Source organism: Poecile atricapillus, chromosome 1, assembly GCF_030490865.1.
Source record: "Poecile atricapillus isolate bPoeAtr1 chromosome 1, bPoeAtr1.hap1, whole genome shotgun sequence".
Classification (NCBI taxonomy): Eukaryota; Metazoa; Chordata; class Aves; order Passeriformes; family Paridae; genus Poecile; species Poecile atricapillus.
Window position 1 is genome coordinate 76,512,665 of NC_081249.1, and position 22,232 is coordinate 76,534,896.

Genomic DNA, 22,232 nt, shown 5'->3' on the forward strand with positions numbered 1-22,232 from the left:
CTAATAAAACACGGATACTAAAATAAAATGCCAGGATATCAGAATGTATTTATTTGTCTTAATTTTTTTTTTTTTTAATTCTGAAGAGCATGGTCTTATACTGCAGATATCAGATCTCACAGATATATAATTAGCCATAATACAAAATAGACACAAACTTGTTAAAGGCACAAGAGAGAATTCCATTGAGTTAATAATGTTTATCATTTTCATCTCTAGCAGCCAAAACCCAGATAAGACAAACAGAATAAAAGAGGATCAAAACAGGGAAATTCCTAGGAGAGATCCAGGTGACAAGTTGGATAATACTAGGAGGAGCTGGGCAAACCTTCTCCTTGCAAAATTTATACCTGCAGTGTTTACTGAGAAAAAAGATAGATGATCACTAAAAACATAGTTCTTGCAGCTGTCCCATCCATATAAAGTTCTATGTTACCTATAAGGTTTGAAACATGTAAAAATCATGCATCCATTTTACACTAAACTCCCACGAGGTAAGACAAATGTCTGACCTCCTTTACATTCACTGTCAATCTTAAGTATTTAATTTTTGTGCAAAATATTTACAAAGAGGGCTGAGAGCCGGGTGATCTGTCTAAAAAGAAAACACAGTGTTATCAAGTCTTGGCATTTCTGAGGAAAACACAGTTGTTAGATTAGGAATGCAACACCCTCTTCTCAGAGTAAGGGCAACTCACATCAAACCTTCATTACTATGGCTTTTTAGTATTATTAATTCGTTGTCAATCTTCTTGTTACTTTTGCATTGAAAATGCCATCTTCTGCAAAACTTTTCAGTTGTGCAAAACACAGTTATAGCTTCACTGAATCACATGCAACTGGAGGTAATAACCATGTTCTGCCATCAAACAGAACAGCCCATGCATTGCTGCAGATCACATGCTTCCACAAGCATTCCAAATCAGAGGATGAGACAAAACCAGCAATTGTTGCTAGCTTCTTTTATTTTTTAATGATAAAAACTAGTAAAGATTGGGATCACTGTTTCCCAAACCAAATTTGCTGGCAAAAAGATTAACAACTGAAAAGGTTTTTATAGCTTGAATCCTTTTATGTTCACAGTTACAAAAACACAAGAGCCGTAGATGAATTGAGGAACAAGACAGTCTGCTTATCCAAGAAAGTCAGAAAAATTCTTACTATGAAGATAAATCTGGCTAACTTGCAGCAACATGAAAAAAACTATCTAAAATGCATTATACAACCACATACACAGATAAGATTTTTTGTCAAAGAACACCCCTCCTATGCAAGAATTAAATTCTAGTAAATAAAAGGTAAGAAATCATCAAAATTGGAAATCAAATATAGGAATTAAAAAAAAACCAAAAAACAAGAAACCAACCCAAACAAATAAATCAGTGGATTAAATAAGAGGTGGATTAAAATAAGTATGAAGAATACCACCATAATTCTGTTTATGTGGAGTGTGTTATGACACACTCCACATAGCTTACTCATTTAACTATTAATTACCTTATTAACTTAACTTACTTAGTAAGTTAATAATAACTTAGCTATTATAACGTACTTAACTATTAATTATTTTAACTTACTTATTTTATGTAATGGAATAGATAAGTTATATTAAAAGAGCAATTAAAAATGCACAGCTTATAGAAAATACAAATAAAACTGTTCTTATTATATCTGAGACTGAAAAAAAAAAAGACAAAAAACTGTTGTGCTTAGTTGCTAAAGAGAGACTCAACTCTAGTATTGCCTCAAAAAATGTCAATGGAGCTACCAACTCAATTCCAAATAATTTTTGCTGGTAAGAAAAAAAAAAAAAAAGAAAAATTCATTTAATTCACTTATATTAAATGCTGAAAGAAATGGAACCTTTTTTACAAAAAAACCTGCTCAACAGCTTGACAGAAGAAGTCTTGTTCAGAGGTGAATTCCCAGTGCTAAGGTGTATTAGGGTAGATTTTCAAAGCTAAGCTTGAAATAGAAATGTAGTCCTTACAATAAGTCCCTATGCATATGGTAGGGTTTTACACATCTTATCAAGCCAGAATATCACTGCAGATGGAAGTAGAACTTCTCACTGGCCTGCACAGTTGTAGACATTTTTAGAAAAAGAAGGTGAAGGCAGAAGGAGGTACAGAGCAGGATTCATCTATACAAAGCTGTCTTTGATGATAAGCAAACATTTATCTTGTTGGGGCATGTTAAAGATATGGATAAATTCTAGGTCACTCCTCTAGGGAGATCAAAAATTGAGCCTTATCCTATAAAAGCACACAGTATCATTCAAGCTCTGTTAAGCTTGAATTTGATTCCTGTCAGTTTACCTTTTACTCTTACAAGCTTCTTTGATGTACATGACAATCCATCAGGCAATTGGTTCTTTAGAAGCTAGAAATCCCTTCTTTGAAGCTTCAAGTGAAATAAATCAGCTGTCAAGCTTCATGAACTGTGTTTTTTTCCTAAATAGTTTTAAATGCCAGTTTAATGTCCAAACAATAAAATGTCTTTTCTTTGCTATGTTTAGGTTACAAGTAAAATGAATGTTGTCTTTGTTCTCAGTCACCTGATTTTAAATGCAAAACCGTATGTCTTTATTGACCAAATCTAATTGAGATACTGAAGATTTGGTTTAAAAAGATATATATACAATATAATTTTAACAGCCAAAAAATATATAGCATGCCAAAGAGAACATGCACACCATTTCTCTTTCCAGTCAGGACACACCTGAAGAATACATGCAGTTTTATACCTGCAGCATCTCAGTGATTTCACTCCCCAACTTCTAATTGTCAGTAACATTAAACCTCCCCTCCCACCCCCTGCCAGGAGTTAGTGGAAGACCGTAACCAAATCTTTCATGACTGTTTTCTGACTACCACAATATTGTAGGTTGAGGATGAGGCAAACCTTGAGAGTGAAAACAAGAAGTTTAGACCTTCTGTCCAATGACTCAGTCAGGAAAAGGAAAACTTGAAGGGAGAGGAGACTTGAAAATAGATCATAATAATAGATACACTTGAAAAAGACTAAATACGGGTTTCCTCTCTGCATTACATAGAACTCCTTCAAAAATACCAAGAAGTCCTACGTTCCCTCTTGTACTGCCAAATTTTTTATTTTTAGAAGCCACTTCTTTAAGAACCATCTTACTTCCTCTCAGATGTTTTAGGAGACACATGGGGGCCATGTGGTATGTAAGACTCATGATACTGAATTTAGCCATTCTGAAAATGGATTATAATCCAAATTTTTTACCAATGGGGGTTAAAGCACTCCAGCTGCTGTGCTACTGTGTAAAAGCATCACTACAACTGCAGAAATGCCTTGCAGTAAAGAGTGGTTGAATTTCTGAACCCTGGAAACACTTCAAGGATTAGTCTGTTGAGGGAAGAGTATTTTGATGACATTGAAGAGGCTTACATTGAAGACAAGTTGAGCTGTTCAGTTCTGAAAATGCAGAATTTCTGTGTGTGTACAGAGACAGAACAATAAGCAGCTAGTATATTTTACTGGCAAAAATTCAGACAACCATATACTCAGGAATGCACAAATTGTAATGAACATATTCCTCTTCTTAGACTTTTAAAATACGTCCTGTGTCTTACTAGGCACCTAGGCACTTTTTTGCAGACTGATTATAGAACGTTATAGAAAACTTGTGTACCTCCTAGTAGCCCACTGAAAACTGACTGAAAGGTAAAAGTAGCAGCAGAATTTAGAGGATTCAGTTGACTCAGCTGACAAAAGTATCACTGAATACTTTCTGCTACAATAAAACAAGCTATGCCATGAAGACAAAGTTTTTTGATACGTATTTTTAAAGTCTTGCATAGTTTCTACTTATTGAAATTCTTCTATTTTTGTGATGTGAACCATTAAAAAACAACTGTGAACTGCTCCACTGTATTTCTGATAACATGCTATAAGAAACAATAAAAATGTTACTGCCAACAAAGCAAAGAGAGTACTTACCAATATTAATTTCATCATCAGTTTCAGCATCTCCAATACACTCAAACTGAAAATCTTGTAGAGACTGTGAAAATTTTTGTACTGCCATGGATAAATCTAGAATTCAAGAAAAAAAAAAAAATCAGAATTATTCCATTAGAACTTCACTGGAGCAAGGCATCAAGTATTTCTGCATTAAGTATTTTTTCTGCTTACAAAGTTTCCTTAGTAGTATCTTTTTTGGATATTAACGTCTTTAAAATCACCAGCACCATTTCAAAATCAAATACCTGAGATATCCTAGACACCTGTGAGATAGGTTGATGCAAGACTTCAAACATTAATACATGTATCACATTGAAAACTAAAGAATGTTTATACATATTGGAAAAAAACCAAATTAGTATAATAAATTAATCTCTAGTGATAAATTACATATGTAAGTGGACTACTCTTTAAAATATTGCAATATTAGTTTGCAGATTAAAATAAAGCTCGTGACAGTTTTTTTCCACTATCAAAATAATTACATTCTAATTGTTCTGATACACCACAATGTACAATGTTTTAGTGCAAAACCTTGGTAAAAAGAAATGGAAGAAAAAAGAAAAACACAAATGCTTGCCAATCAACAAGGTAATCCATGGATTATGAGCACTATTTTCACTGAATTTCACAAAGCAGCCCAAATTTTCTAGCATAAATTTCATTATAATTGTAAGCGACAAAACAAATACAGAATATCTGCTTTTCTTTTTTTTAGATATACTAATGGCAAATGCAGAGATGAATGTGATCATGAATGGAGTTGGTCAAGACTTAAAAACACCACCAGTCCAGGTGAGCCCAGAAAAACTAACAACAATATTCCATGACCTGGATGTTGTACCTATGGTATCTGTTTTGATGCTAGGAAAATTGACAATTAAGATTCTGCCAGCTGCTAAATCTTAGGAAAATTCATGGTAAGGATAAATTATGAATGAAAGCAAAGTCATAAATTCAAAGCATCACATATCTGCCTCCATCCTTGGGGATGTTCAAAAACTGTCTGGACATAGTCCTGGGCAACAGGCTCTGCTTGAGGAAGGCACTTGGACCAGATGACTTCCATGGGCCCTTTCCAGCCTCAATCATTTTGTGATTCTGTCATTTCTTTATCCTGTTATTGTAAAGCCATACTCATTCATTCAATGCTGGACACAAAATTAAGAGGGCTAACCTTCTTCCAGGCAGGAATAAAGCCTAACATATTAATATACAAATCAGCCTAATATCCTAAATCAACACACAAACAACCCCCATACACACAAAGCATCATTTAAATTTGCATGATTCCACTATTCTAAATGAAATAAGAATTGAAAAATTATTGAAATAAAGATTTCAAACACCTCCAAACAAAAATCTACAAAATAAAATGACTGTTTTTCTCAATTTTAATTAATGGTAATTAAAGGTAATTAATACTACCAAGCAAGAGACTCCCTTCATGGATTTTGCACTGCCCAGAACTTACTCAATGCCTGTTCCTTTTGTATTCTAATAGACAGCTATAGAGTACATAGACCAAAAAGAGGTCCATTATCCTTAGACAACACAGACATTAACAGATTATTTTCTTCTATTAGTAGATAATTCTGTATGCATACCTGATAAATAACTTCAGATGCAAAGAACTGGATAAACTAATGCTGTATCTTTTTGATAAAGCACATGGAAAACAAGAAAGAATGCGACCCAGAATTACTGCACCCTTACTGTACATTTTCTATGGTGCTGTTCATGAAATTATATTATTAAGTGTATTAACAAATTGAATGATAAACAAAAAGTGTTTCCTACTGTTTGTATAGATGAAATAAAAATAATCTTTACAAGATGAAGCACTACATTTTATGCAAACACAGCACCTTTCATAGCTAAGTAAATGATTGTTCTACATTTGTTAGAAAGATCTAAACTTGAATTTGTTCACAGCAGTATACCTTAAGTTTAAAGGGAAGAAACACAGTTTTATTATTCACTCTTTCACCAAGTTACTGCATTGAGTCCCAAACCCTTCTACAAAACTGCTGTATACCAATTGATGCCAAAAGGAATTACATGGCATTAAGGTAATTGAATGAAAAAGTTGCTACATTGCAAGTACACTAGAATGTAAAAAATAACTCTTGCTAATAGGAATGCAGATTTATTCCCTTTGGACAATCTAATAATTGCCATGATGAACAGCATCTCTGTGAATGTGAAAGGAAATGAGGGAGCATTGGCTCTCCGCTATCATTCTCCCACAGATGCAGGGTTTGGTGGAACAAATGTCAAAATAAAAGAAAATAAATGTTAAAAATACCAAAGGTGGAGTCTCCATTTCCTATCCTGGATTATTAATATATGATGCCAACCTTTCTTTCACGGTGTCAGCAAATCAGACACATTTTGAACCTGAAGGAGGTATGTTTAACCTAGTTCAGAAATAATATGGGTATGAAGAATTAAGTAGCTTATTAGATAGCTTGATAAAGTCATGCAGCAAAATACCATTTGGAGATATCTGCCTCTATATGAGACCTAATACCTTGAGAGTATTAGACAATAACATAATAAGATTAAAGTTGTTCAATGTAGCAAAGAATAAAATTAAGTTCCAAGGTCAGATGCTTCCTGTAACACTCATTTACAAGTTCTGTACAAAGTTAATCTAACCTGAAAAGATAAAAAAATATTATTTTACAGAAAATTCCAGCTGACATAGACAGCTTCCTAAAGGCTGAAATAGGAGTTACTCTCTAAGACTCTGACATTGCAGTTGAATCACCAGCCTTGGACCAAGCAGTGCTACTTGGTTGTATTTATCACTTAGAAGCATCATCACTTTCATTGATTATAAAATTATAAACCCAGACATAGAAAGGAACAGCTGTGCAGTAAACACATATTTTCTAAAAGATACCAAGATTCAAAAGTGAACTAAAACAAATTTAAGAGCAACTGTTTCAAATCAAGAAGAGGCAAATCATGGACAAAAAAAAATGAAAAGAGATAAGAGACCTCGCCCAGTGTTACAAGATGTCATTTATCATTGTATATCTGAAAGTCTTAATGTCACTGAAGAGTCCTCAATGCATGCTGCTGCTTCCAGAAGTAAGGTAATCACCACACAAATCACCTGTGATTAGAATCTGTGGCATTATTCAGAGTTCTTACTCAGCAAGTACATTGTAAAGTCATGTTCCTCTTTTCATTGAATCCACAACTAGGACATTTACTCAGCTCAGAGCAGAAACTTTCCTTCAAGCAGAGACAACCGATCTTCTAAGTTACTAGAAAAAGCTCATCAGATTTATGGACTGGCAGTACAAGTCTATCATCCAGGAAAGGACGGCTGCTCCAAAGTCTCAATGAGCTTGTAAATGTTTCTGCCCCTGCTCTTCTACAGGCACTCAAAATAATCTCTCTGGCTGCCAGCAAAAGAACGAAAATGCAATCTGATAAGTCTCATTTGCCAGAGGAGCAGTTCTGTTAATATGTACTAACATTATGCTAGAGTACTTGCCTCTACCACTTGTTCCCTGCTTTCTCCAATTCCAAAGATGGATTCAGTTCCATTCTGCAATGAGGCACATAGTCAAGAGTAGCCACCTATACCCTACATACTGTCAGTGTAAGGAGATAATTGTGACAGAGTTGCCTGTTTTAGTCAGGGCTGCAGCAAGTCAACTGGCCAATAAGAACTTTTTTTTCTGGAGTTGACAGAGGAAGTACTAAAGAAGCTACCACACTGTGACCGGAAATAATAAGAGGATAACTACAACAAAGCTTAACCACAACAAAGTAAGGTAACACCAGTATTGCATACAGATACATACAATACCAACCATCAGTATCATAATGCCAATGGAAGAATAACAAAAGTCATCATCCATTCAGGAAAGTCGCCAAGGAGTCATGAAATGCACTACTCTATTGTACTTCTCCCTTAAGTTTCATATATTTGATTAATCTACTTAACACATATTATCTAATAAAAAAATGAAGAATCATCTTCTGGCTTATTCTAGAAGGCAGGTTTATTTAAGACTCACTTTCTTTGAAAATGCCAAAGAGAAGTATGTAATATCAACTGTAATATATTAATTTATTTTAGGTATCAGGGCCTTACAGCTGAATACAGGATGGTAAGACTATGATCCAGACCCTTTGTATCACCAGAATTGTTGTTCCACTTTCTTGTCCTAGATTTTTTAAACAGATCATATAATAATTTCTCATATAGAGTCTTGAGGAGGTGGAGAGAACAACACATGGCAAAAATGTGCTGAAATGACAGATGTTATTTCCTGAAGGATGAAAATACAAGTGTATGCTTTGGCATGGCACAGCCTGTCACAACAAGGACAAAGTCCTATAGATAAGGACACTCAAAAAGATTTCCACAAGCTGGTAAGCACAATGAATTTTTTTATTAGGCTGGGAAAGTTGTCATTTGTTTGGTTTTGCCAGTCTGGTATCTGGAATAACAGCAGAAAGTTCAAACTTTTCACAGGGATCAATCAATCTCCAAAAGCTCTGGAGTACTTGCAAAGGACTTATATACCTACCCTAGTAGCAGCCTGCAAGAAAGTGTTCTCAGCAAACACATCAAAGACAAAGTTTTTCCACTTGTTTGCTTACAAAGATGACTTCATTAGCAAATGGAGTTCCAATAACCAATGTTCTTCCTGACTGCTGCCAATCACTCTGGGAAAGCTTGGTATCATTCACTGGGTTAATAAAGAAAAACAGCAGTTGAAACCTAGTGAGAAGATTAAACATGCCTAAATTAACTCCTGAGCACCAGCTGGAATGCAGTAAATGGGACTTCAAACAACAGACACTCTGGCTCATACAGTAACAGCAACATATCTGTCTATCTGACACAAAGCTAGTTATTATTTCGTGGCTTCAAAGACAGCGGAAGCAAAGGGGTGATGATTGACCTAGCAGGATATTAGAGGCAATCCTTCAGTCAGCTGAATTTCAGGACAGCTGAAGACTGCAAAGGAGACCACATACAGTCACGTTTGGTGTTTCAAACCTTTGGGGAAGTATGAGTCTACTGCCAGATATGACTAGATGCACTGCAGTGCTCTGCTTGATGAGATACCTCATCTGGTCATGCACTGACATACAAGTTCATTAAAACCCAAGCTAGTCAGCAAAACTCAGCATTAAGGTATTGTAATATGTGAATAAAACACAGCAGAAATTGAACAATATTGCCAGAGTACTTGATAAAACAGCATGCCAAAATGCAGAGAAACATTTATCTAGTTTGTTGACTTCTACTCCTCAATACCTGAAACTGAGTCATTATTATGGTTATTTTTTAAATGCTTTACAAATAGATTTATTTTCTTGATTAATTTCTTAAGCAACTCTTATTCTATAAACAATTGTTCAGGCTAAGTTATCTAAACACTTGAAAAAGTAGTTTTTATATGAGAGACATTATTACTGTGAAATAGCAGCCATGAGCATGATTTGCAGTACTCTTACCACACTAAATGACAGAAGCAAGGAACTATTTAAAAATTCATAAAAGTGAAAAAAGGGCTTTCAGTATTACAAATACAAATCTGTAAAACACTATTTATTCAAGAAAATGCTTGTGAGATACATGTCTCCTTAAATAGTTCATGACATGCTCCTCTACAGTGAAGATGAACAGGGAACTTCCTTGGCTTTGTTATTTTATGAGGGAATGAGCTTCAAGGATGTGAGCTATATCAACAGCCAGAAATAAGCTGGGGGAACAAAAACACCCCACTGAGAAGCACTGAACTTCAACAGCTTCTGTGTTTGCTGCAGTCAATTTGATTGTAAGTAGAACATGTCACAGTGGGATATCTTTTTCCACACCATAGACTGTAAACACAGAAGCTGGCAGTACAGTTGTATTTAGGCAACATGAATGATTAAGTAGTTAAAAGCAGTGATCATACAAGACTGCATATATCACTACTGTATTTCAAATTTCTTCCTGGCTTAAGGGCTTTCTCATTAAAACTTCCAGCTTCACAGTAGTAGGTCGTAATTCAGAAAAGAGCACCAAAATGCATTTTCTTTGCAATTTTTGCCTTTCCTCTCTTGATTGCTCACTATTAATTTAAAAAGAAAAATAAATGATTATCAGTGGTTTTAGGTAATTACCACATTTAGAAAAATCTTCCTACTCATAATATATGTTAGCAGGTCAGCACAAATAAGGGGACCTGAAAATGTCTTACAAATCAGCCCAAAGCAGCAATCCTGAGCATGGGAATGTTGGCACGTATACTGGTAATGCAATTAATTCCTTCAACTGCCTATGAAAAGAATTCTGGGGTTTGCTGACAGAACAGGTAATCCCAATTTAATAAAACATCATCGCCATGACATGTCCAGATCACCTGTAGTTAGAGAGGAATTTACAGTGCACGTTAACATGCCTTCTAAATGCTGACAAAAAGATCTGTATAGTCAGCTCATGCAGCTTCTGATGTTCTCATGGCTTCTTTGGTTTCATGGCGTTCAATCCTGGAGTCCTTCCTTTGCATGGAATATTTTCCCTGGTATTTCTATTTTTAGAAGTCTAATTGATGAAATTATTTACACACACTTGTTATTCTTTATTTCTCAGCTGAGTTAATCTCCAGATCATATTAACTTTTCTGACGAAAGGAGAAGAGGGTTTTTTTCTTCTTATGAGTGATCACATTTTATCCAAACTTCTGCAGAAGAATTTAATTTGGCAAAACACAGGGCAGGCTGGCACAGAGTAGAGACTATCTACAAGGGCTGATGGAGCTAATGCTGGCCACTTGCCACAAGGCTTTTTAAAGAATCCACAGGAAAACACCACAAGGGAATAGAGAATCCAGCGCCCAGTGCCAGAGATTTTGCAGCTCTAGGGCCACTGCTCTGTATTGACACAGCCTTTCATTGTTGCTCTCAATACACTCTTTACCCCCTTTATTTGCCAGCTTCATCAGTGCATATTCCCTGCCAACTTGCTATTCATGGAACAATAATAAGCAACTAAAACAAACAACTCTCTACCAACTCCCTACCCCTACAATCCCACATTACTTTTTTTACCTTAGGCTCTATGCTTTGCACTTAAATTCAGGGAAGCTAATTTCTTCCCACAATCTCCAGGGAAAGGACATCAGGAGAATATGTCAACATGTAGCCCATGCATTGCTGCATTCCTATGGGGTTACATAAGGCACTGAAATTTTTCAGTGTCATTCTCTTACTCATGAATATTTCCATGAGAAAATGCACAATTTACTTTCCCATTCTAGAAAGCACTGAGAAATCCCCTTGATCAAATGTAACAAAATCCCCACTTTCTTAACACTGTGATGCAAGAGCTACTGAAAAGTCTGTATGTTCTATAAACTTCACAGCTATTCATACCAACACTGTTCAGTCACAACTTCCTTATGTTAAACACTTGTGCAGTACTTTCGATGTTCTCAGTGCTTCTCTACAGCTAGGAACTAAGTCTAATACAGTCTTGAGGACACTCCAAGAACAAAACATTGATGTTTACTCAGATGGGGATTTTTAGGCCACATTTGCATTACTTGATAAAAAATGTACTAAAACTTCCCTGAAAAATAACTGTTGAACCAAATAACACTATACAGACAAAAGACTATATTAATAATATTCCATCCCTCTTTTCACTATTCCTCTCCTTACCTCCGCTCGCTTTGTGATTAGACGTGGAAACCTAACCTTATTCACATAATTAGAACAGAAAGAAATGAATTTTAGTTTAGTTTAGTATGCAAAAGTTAGGAAAATCTATAAAATTACTAACTCGTTTTGACTTTGCTTAATTATAAATACATGAAATAATACAAATGCACCTAAAAATGCACCTAAAAATTAAATGCACCCTATAACTCTTAATGTGGAGGGCACCGTACAATACATACTGCTCATCTATTTCTCTGAAGTTAAAGCATATATGTAACTTCATAACTCTTTCTCATATTAAGTGATGTAATTTTGTTTTGATACTCCCACATTCTTGTACTTTATTTCTCATTACCTCATTCTTACAAAATCTTTTCTCAATATTTTAGTTTATAAGACTGTTTATAAGAGTCAATGATACTGGTGCATTTGATTATAAAGTAAACTGACTTTGCAGGGATTTACCATGGTCTAAACCTTTCAATCATTAAACCACATTGGCAGAATTACACTTTACAAGCAACTAATCACATGGTACAAGGCAGAACAGAAAATTTTCCTTTGCCACCACTGCAATGTTTTACAGTCTTTTTCCACAAATATGGCTAGAATTATTGGAAAGCATTTGGTTTCCTTTTACTTCTGAAATTGTAAAGTTTGGCTGTAGGGTACAACTTAGTACTATTTCTAGCATATTATTATATTTTTCTAAATTATATTCAACCAAAACATTTCTATACAATGACAGTTTTGCAGTTTTTGCAAGCTTATTTTTATCCTGTACGCTTTTTGGCCAAGATCCACTGTAAAGACCTGAAATATTCCAACATTTCTCTGTCTTGGAGAAACATAAATCTTAGAAAACAAGCATATTTCCCTGCTTTTTTTTCTATTCTCAAATAATTGAATATCATTACAAACTCATCTGTACTTTCCCTGTCTGTCCATAGTTCTCTATCCGAAAGGTCTCAAAGATTCCTAAACTTTCATCCCTGCAAACTTGCTTTGACCCTCAACATACTTTCTCTTGCTCCTTCTGAGGATTTTAAATGCTCTTTCATGATCTTCCACATTCTTCCCCCACCCCATGGACGTTTATTTCGCAGAACAGTGTCAGACTTTTCCAGGGAGTTGGGTCCACATTCCAATATTCTCCCCTCAGACTCTTCCAATGAAACATGGTTTATCAGGCATGCTACGTCATTTCTCTCTCCTCCTGGCACATCCCAGCCACACTGAGCAGGCAGAGAAGCACCACAAAAAAGAGAACAAAGAAACTAAGAGCAGATGCTGCCAGAGGTTCAAAAAGCAGAGAGTGATTTCCTGTCTGGCAGCTAGGGAGTTGCCAGAAAAAACATGGGAATTCCCAGATTTCTAGTGCAATGGTAAGGATTTGGTGCATCAGATAATCTTTCAGTAGTACTTGAAAAGACATTTTTCTCTGTTTGTTCTTAATCTTACCATGCACCCAAAGAAATTTAAAAACTACATGTGCCTATTTTCATACAAAGAAATATATGACATAATATAATATCAGAAGATAATTAAAGCCTATGCTGCCACACATTCTTAAGGAGCCAGAGTTCTGACTATCTGATCAAGATCAGTCCTGCCAGTTCAGTGCTGTGCACACGTAGAATAAGATAGCTTCCCCACTATTACCCCTACCCAAATACCTATATGGAGGAAAAAATAAAAAATAAGATTACTTCTGGTATGAACAGGGAGCTCTAAGAAGCTGCTGATATAAAACCAAGGATAAATCACTGCAGCAACTATCATGCAGACCTTCAGCTGTAAAAAATTCTGCAATATATCTTTCAATGCTTTTCTGTTCCATGATTTTTACATTAAGTAGATTCCCCTGTTCTGTGAAGAGAGCTGCTTGAAGGAGGATGGGTCCCACAGGCCTGTGCTGGATGGCGGGGGAGGGATGAAAGGAATGAAAGCAGTTATCAAGGCATTTGTAAGTAGTGAGCTCTTGGAACAACATTAGAGTTGAGGGTCATGGGAAACAGAAGCATTGCTCACCCTTCTTCCTGGCAAAGTTTTCTGTGCTTGGGCAACAAAGTAAAATGTGTTGTAAGACCAGAAGGAGGAGGAGAGGGGAAAAAATTAAAATGTGTATATTTAGCTTATTTAGAAAAGAAAATACTACCACTTGGCTTTAAAGGAAATGAAACACTTTCCATATGAAATTCTTTTGGGCTCTTAAAGCTCAGGAATACAATGCTTGATTAGATTCCTTTGATCAGACAAGTAATATCACGGTCACATGTACTTCAGTACTGCACTTAACAGGGGTGGGGGGGTGTGAGAGTTCTAACACACACACACACACACACAAAAAGATCTAGCATTTGTTTAGAGAGTCAGATATGCACTTCCACATATGGAGGGCAGAACTGAGATTCCTAATCAAGCAGGATTTTGTTCAGTGATGCTAAATGTCACTAAATGTCTTGACCAAATTTGGCCTAAAGGCAGTTTTTTTCCATTCAGTCTGCCATACAGCCAGTGCACTACTACACACTGCTTAGCTACTTCTCACTACTTAGAGAGAATGGATACTAAGCACATCAGTCTTATACAGCAAACAAGCTTAACATGCTAGTTTCAACTGTCCTCTAAAATATGAAAGCAATTCACAAAACGCAGAGGTGAGAGCCATGGAAGCACTTAAAAGTCTTTTAAATATACATTTTTGAGGGTTTAAATTAAATCACTTGCAGTATCATTAATTCAAAAATCTGTTAGCAAAATACTTATATTCTAATAATGGGGTGAAAAAGTATCAGTAAAATGAAACATGCTTCATTAACTAATGAGATACACAAATCAGTTTCACCAGGTGAGCTCCTGCTTAGACAAGTCAGAATTAAGCTTTCCCAAGGAGGTTGGGGTTAACTCCAGTTTGCATGAGACTATTTCCTTAATACTTACAGGTTTTGCATTTCACTTTCCAGATTCATTGCATTTGGACAGAGAAAATAAGAAATATGTAAAAAACAGTATTCATATGATGTTTCTTTCTATGTATAAAGCTATTTCAAAGAACAGGATCCCTGTATTTAAAAAAAAAAAAAAAAAATCCCACATATTCATTTTGCTGGAGTATTTACTTAACTTCTCAGACAAAAATAAGGAATTTGAATGGCTTTCAGCAGAAATCTGTCTAATTTTTTTAAGTCAACTAACTTGTAAGAAGGACTAGCTTTCTACATAGTTCATGTATCATTTTTTTCGAATTTTAATTCTCTGGAATTTTGTTCTACTTTCCTGTCACAAAAAGATTTAGGAAATCTTCATATGCAAACATCCACTTGTTAATCTTCCTCCCAGAGTGATATCCTTTAATTAATAATCTTACCATCCATTACTACTACTAGTGTTTATATTATGGCATGTGTACTGAGTTCTGAACTAACTACTATCACAAACAAATGAGAACTTGTCATTAAAACAGATATATAATAACTGGGTTGTTTTATTACTATACACTCAGGCGTGGCCAAGAAATATATTAAATACTAGTAATTATTTTAAACTGGGGGAAAAGAGCAACATCATTAATGCCACTCCATCAAGCCACGAGAGACCTGCACTTAAAAAACTATACACAGATTTTGTCTCATACCTTGAAACTATCTCTTGATATCAAAGGTACGGGAATTAAGGCAGAGGTAAATAGTAATCAAATGACAAGAACACCTTGTTTAAAGAAATGCACACGCAGCAACCTGCTTGAAAGGGGTAACTGGGGAGCCACAAGACTTCTACAAAATGACAAACAGTAGAGAAATGATGGTTGTTTCCCAAGTGAAAACAAAAGGCTATCTAACAAAGCAAGAAGCAAGCTCAAAACAAAGCTAGAAGATGCTTTTTCTTAATATTTGCAGTTAAATAATGAATCTCACTATAACTGGATACTTTGGACATTAAAAATCTATATGGACTCAAAAAAGGACTAGACAAGTTCACAGAAGAAAAATCTGCTGAGAGCTATTAAAGACATAAGTAACCCCGTGCTAAGGAAATCTTTAAGCACAAAACCACTGGAAGTAGTGGAAGCCTTACTATATTCTGCCTGCTGTTTTTCTCTGTCTTAGACAGTCAGTGCCATGCGTGAGAGAAAAACAGAACCCATAGCAGAGCACTCACCCCTATCTAGAGACCGGATGTAACACCAGATAAGCTTCATGTCCAACCCTGCACAGCTGTGCTTTATGCTCTTTGTAGCAAGATTTGGACACATATTTTGTAATTGCTTCTATGCTTCATGACACCATTAGCTGATCAACACCACCTGCCAGTAGGAGGTTATCATTCTCAGGGATGGATACACCACCAGGGGTATCTTTAGCCACCTATCCAGTCATCTGTTTGAGCAACAGGAGAATAGGAGAAGGAGCTGAGTTCACACTGAAAAAGTAAGGATTGTGAAAATGTTCTATCCTCCCTGCTGAACCACAAGGAGATATTCTCCAGTGTATGAGCAATGACAGATGGATGAAAGCTGTATCATCTTCAACTGCTCCACAGCCAAAGGATGTGGGCCATTACACCTTTAGTTATACTTCAAGGCTGTAAATTCTTCCAACAAGGACTTGTCTAGTCATTTGTACCATGAGGTAAACTAAATTAATAAATAGCTCACAAAAAGTTGATTTGGACTACCAAGCCCAAATGGCTTCAACAAAGACTGATTAGTCTTAAGCATGAAGTTTAATTCCTTGCACATGTATGTTATATTCATCCTTCTCCTCCAAAATTTTCCCAACTTTATCTTAGCATGAGGGCAGTCACTATGTAGACAACTATTATGTGATTCTTTTTTTTTCCTCAGGGTTCAGTATTGCTCTTTCCTCCTTCCATAACTGCTCACTGCCTAGCATCCAAGTCCAGTAATAAACACAGAAGTATCTCAGCCTTCAAGCAAGCCAAACCTAGCGAAAAAAAAAAGAAGTCCATTTTTATGTCAAATCCAGCTCCATTACCCTATTTACAGATGGAAATGCTGAAAGCAAGACTGCCTAAGGCCACACACCCCAAACTGGTGATTAGGCAGGCCCTTGTAGCTCCCTAGCCCTTGGCCATTATTCCAGATGCCGTTCTGTCAGACCAGGAGATGTTAACCAGAGCTGCAAACAACACAACTTCTCACACTTCCCTGTCACCAAAAAATCCGCAACTTCTTTCTTCCAAGGGGGCACAATTTTGAAAAATAGTTTTCTACTAAAAGGAGCTAAGAAAATCCTAATTTTGTTAAAATAAATAATAGCGAAAAAAAAAGCAGCACAACATTGTTTTGATCCATTTAACGCAGCTCCTATGGATGGCCTGGCTACTTCAGCTAGAGTAGTTAGTGCTTTCTGTTTCAACTCAGCCTCCATGAAAATGAAGAACACCTGAAATGCAAATATACCTACCTTCTTAACAGACATCTCCTAAATTTCAATTCAAGCATCTTAAAAATAAAAAAAGAAAACGATGAAACAAAATTGTGACAGAAGTATTAAGGTTATATAGATCAGAATATTTTACATTTAACTTGAATATAGAATTTTTGTATATACAATGTTTCCATCAATTTTCAGGTGCTGCAGGATGTTATTTCTCTTTCTCAAAAAACATATAAATTTCCACCAACTAAAATTACTTCCAACGAAGATTTCAATCTAGCTTCATCATAGCTCCCTCTCAAGAATCAGAATCTGAAGGAATATTGAAGAGATAGGAAAGTATTTCTTTACACTGAGGTTCTAGAAGACGCCTACACAGGTTTTCACAAAGAGAAATGGGAAAAAAAATCCATCTTTAGAAATACAAAATACACTGAAACAGCTGACAACAAAGCTTTTGGAAAATGCCCATCCATCTTGTTTCCACACACAATGGAAAAGTCAATAACGAGTAAATGAGTCAATAATTCACTAAGAGAAGGAAGAAAATAAAAATAGAAACACTTTGAGCCTGAACCAGTTATTTTATATTATTCATAGAGGAAAATTTGGTGTTTAATCCTAGAATTGTTTTTTTATCCAAAGACTGACTGCAGAATGTCCCTGACCTCACCATAACATCATTTTCTCTCAAATATGCTGCAAGAAGTTGGATTTGGAGGACCAGCTTTGCATGGTTCCTAGTTTGTTGGCTAGATGGATTTCCATTCCATCACAGCCTCCTCCTCTCCCTTTTCTCAATGAAAAGTGACTTAAAGGAGTTGTACACTTATTTCAAATGCCCAGCAGCACTTAACATATGGTTTCCTTAGACTCAGTTTAATACAAGTGGGAACTTTTCCATGAAAGTATACTTTTCAAAAACCATGGGAATTCTCAGCAAGCTTAAAACCAAACAAGTTCTGTAATGACACAATTCTGAAATCATCGATTCCTTTTAAAACGGAAGTCTCTGCAAAGTAAAAAGTTTCAGTCTAGAAAGCATTTGCAATTTACAATGAGTAATACGAACCAAGCAAACAGAGCACAAACATGGTAGTCTGGACTTTGGACACTGCCTCCCAAATGCAGAACTCTTTTTTTCTTCCTGTGAGCATGTAAAATGCTTAACTGCAATGGATGGTCTTTTCAGAGCCCTATGTCTGTTGACTGTAATCCTTTTCCATCTGCAGTTGAACACGTACAGAAACATGAATCAAGGGTCTCTGAATTACCCGAGAGAATTAATTTAACAGCCAAGCAAAACACCTTCTTCCCAAAACATTCATGTTAGCTTCCTTGACATAAGCAAACAGAGCACATTAAAATATTGCCTGCAAGAGGAGGAAAACATGGCACTAGCTAGCTGGGGAAGGGGGTAAGGATGGTATTTGTTATTTTTAATTCTTCTATTTAAAATTACAACCACAAATAAGCAGATGGTTTTGCAGATATCTCTGGGTCTAACATGCAGGGCAATACATACTTTCTCCAAAGTCAACTCTATTTTGTGAATTTTGTCAATCTATACATTGTTAAGAGAGATCATAATGACTCCTGCTGAATGTTGCAATAGCTCAGCTATTAAGGATTCTGATCCTCTGGCTTCCTAAACATACAATATCATCTCTTATCAAGCCAATTATTCACAAAGACAGGCTTGCTAAATCCTTTTACAAGCACCTTCCAAAACAAAACAATACTCCTGGGATCCACTCTGCACAGATAAGAGCCCAGAATACTGATATAATTAGAGCTACCTCTATGCTACCGCTCACTACTGAGTGGCCAAAGAGCTAGAAAATTTGATGTCATACCCTCAAGCTAAATATATAAATTAATCCTGTGTATTCTGCTGTTAATTCCCATAATGACTTAAAATAAAATTTAAAAAATCATCCTGGAATATTAATTATAAACTGGGTAAAGAAAAGTAAAGACTGCTCTCAAAATTATGTGGGAAACAGTAACTATAAATACGGGTGAGAGAACCAACATGAAGTTTGACATAAATAGCCTCATTGAGAATTATTTTCCTATTGGATTTGGAGGTCACCAAAATATGCACACAGTTACTTAGAAATAGAACACCAACTAAGTCAGACAAAAATGAGGACTTACAGTGCCAATTTTTCAGTAATAACACTCAAGGTACCTATTTTTATTTTTTTTTTGGTGCTAATCCTTCCTCCTCCTGTTTCTAACATGAAAAATGAAACTTCCCTCAAAGAAAAACAAAATCCAATAATAACAACCCTCAAACTTTCAGTCTTAGCAAGAAAATTTAGTACAGGTTTCACCTTAAGAAGTCTCCTTGAAGTGAATTACCCATGTGGCTAAAAGATAGCAGCTAGCAGCTGCTAACTTCACTAGTTGGTGTATAGCTTCCCAATAAATACACCTAAAAAATAATTTTATAATTCATGGCTTTGTCCTATTGCATGAAAAAACAGAACATGTTTCTGGATGTGCATAATAGTCAGATTCTGGTTTTTACCATCTCTCCACAGAGCAGCAGTACCTCGAGGTGCTTGCACAACAGCTTTTTGAGTGAAGAGAGGTGTATTTCTGAAAAAATCATATGAAAAAATCATATGAGAATTCAAGAGCTTTTAGCTCTAGCTTTTTTATACTTCTGAAAATATCATTAGCAACCTACATAATCCTCATTTTTTACAGTCCAAACAAATATTTTCATTTAAAGATCAAGTTAGCGCAGTAGTAGAGCTGTGAGGAAGGTAGCAGAAGACTCTTCTTTTTGCTTCAGTTTTGCTAAGTACTGAACTCAGCAAAGTGCATATTCCAGCTGTGTAAAGTATTTATCTTGCAAGAAACACAAGAGCATGTGGGCTTCAAGCCAGAAAAATACTCAATCATCTGGAATATCACACGATAGACCAACCAAACTGGTTTCACAACTGCCAGGGCAGGAAGGCAGCAACAAGTACTTAATGCAGTTGCCACAGCTTCTTATAACGGAATCAAATTTTTTGTAGATTTTCTGTTTTAACACTTCTTTTTCCTGCCAAATAATTCCTTTCTGAATCTCCAAGAAGTCTTACTATTTATCAGAGTCATCATAAAATCTGGAGATCAAATTGGAAAAAAGGGTGTTAACACTGAATAACATTTTGCTGCTGATACATGTACTCATAATCAGCTTTCATTTTTTCCATTCTTGAAAAGCAGCAGAAAGACGTCAGAATCTTAAATGCCAAGGAGGTAAGGTGATTCAGGAAAATTACATTTAGGAAGCACACATTAATGCACATAGGAAAAAAAATAAATATATCCACATATTGATGCTATTTACATTAGCTTTAATACTCCTTGAAAGATCTTGGGAGTCACTGCAAGAAGTTATTTTATAATATTAACTCAACAATCAGCAACAGTCACAAATATTAAGGCCTAGTAGGGAAAGAATGCCAAAAGCAGAAACTATCACTATGTGATGCATTCTTGCCTTGGATATTCCACGAAGTTTCTTGCAATCTAACTTAGAATGGGCATAGTTCCCATAAAGAAGAAACAAAGGACAACCAGAGGACAGATTTGGTAATTTAAAAGCAGAAACTAACTAGACTTGAACTTTTCAAAGCAGCTGGGGAACAAAACCTGAAAGAATGAAGAAAGCAAATAAAGACCTTAAAAAAACCCTGCAAATCCAAATCCAGATGAACAGGGCAGGCAGTGTATACAGACAACAGTTACTATTTCTCATAGAACAAAATTGTCATTGTCAGATAAAATAACCAAGGAGCAGGCATACAACAAAGGAAACACTTAAATCGTGAAACTCCTCGTGTACTGTCACAGACTGGTGTGGAGCCTAACAGGACACCTGGATTTCAACCCAGGTAAGATAAATCCCTTTATGAAAAGGGGTTATTTGAGGACACTTGGGGAAACTTTAGCAGAAGACTATGCAATTAGAGGTTCTCCTTATCTGATTTATAGAAGCTCAGTACTTCTGTGAGGGTCACTGACTAGCTATTATTATTGTGTTATTCAGTTATTCTGGAGGTCTGAAGGAACAGTGCATGGCTCTGCTGAGACTGCACAGATGCTGACCAAGTCTAAACCTAAGTATTCTCTGAAAATCTGAAACTTGCATTTCGGTAATAATAGGACTTAATTACTGACTACAGTAATTTGCTTTATGGGGAAACAATCAGGTTTTGCAGATGCATCTTATCAATTTATGGGGTTTTGTTTGTATAAAAAAACCCCAAACTTTCCATGTACTTAAATTCTTTCAGAAGCAGAAGCAAACTTCTGAGACACCAAATTCCATGCCATAGATCTGGATCTCACTGTAAATTCTCCCTCCTAAATTTCTCTCTGAGAAGCACAAATACAACCCTTACACTGGAATGAATGAGGAGTTACAGAAGTATAGGACTTCATATTTAAAGAGCCAACATACCTGTAAGGAAGTTTAACAAAACAGTATGACAAAAGTTCTGCTGGCAGTATGACGTACAGCAGCATAAAAAATTCTCTTGCACTGATAGTAGGGATTACATGAACAATCTGTTTAATTTCAGAAAAAAAATGAATGCCTATGCTATTTTAATAAAATATACTAATCAACTGTTTTAAGATCCCAATCCCACACTAAAAAGTGCCTGTTTTGTAAGTACCCAAATAAAACAAATTCAAATAGTAATTCAAATGCTAAAAATGGTATTTAATGCTTTTATAGATAATAACTTTTTATTTTAAATTTCAACTGAAAGGCATATGTAGAAACTGAGATGCAAGTGAAATGCCCCCACAACATTTAACAGACATTTTAATTACTCAACACCTGCTTATATACAGCAAAAAACAAAGTACTAGTTATAGAAAGATGTACAAGTTAAACCTCCCCAAATCACAGGGTTTATTTTACTATAGGACAACTGTGACAAGAAGAAAGGCAAAAACTTGGCATACAACGGGTTTAACTTTGATATCTGCCAAGAATCCAGACGTGGGATTGATACGCAGAAACTCCAACTCCCACTGGTGCAGAACCTTATAGTCTCTGCCCATCTTCACCGCACTCAGCCCCTCTTGCATATCCACAAAGGGGCAGGGGGATCAAGATTTATATTACTTAATATG

The 22,232-nt window shown here is 35.8% G+C and overlaps 1 protein-coding gene across 3 annotated transcripts in view; it reads right to left on the minus strand.

Moving 5' to 3' along the window:
- Positions 1 to 22,232, minus strand: part of ARHGAP42 (Rho GTPase activating protein 42) — a 139,691-nt gene that overhangs the window by 104,745 nt on the left and 12,714 nt on the right. For all 3 annotated transcript variants that reach the window (XM_058836556.1, XM_058836547.1, XM_058836539.1), the window contains exon 2: positions 3,970 to 4,065. In XM_058836556.1, the coding sequence (XP_058692539.1) occupies positions 3,970 to 4,065 (96 nt within the window). The remainder of the gene's footprint in view (positions 1 to 3,969; positions 4,066 to 22,232) is intronic.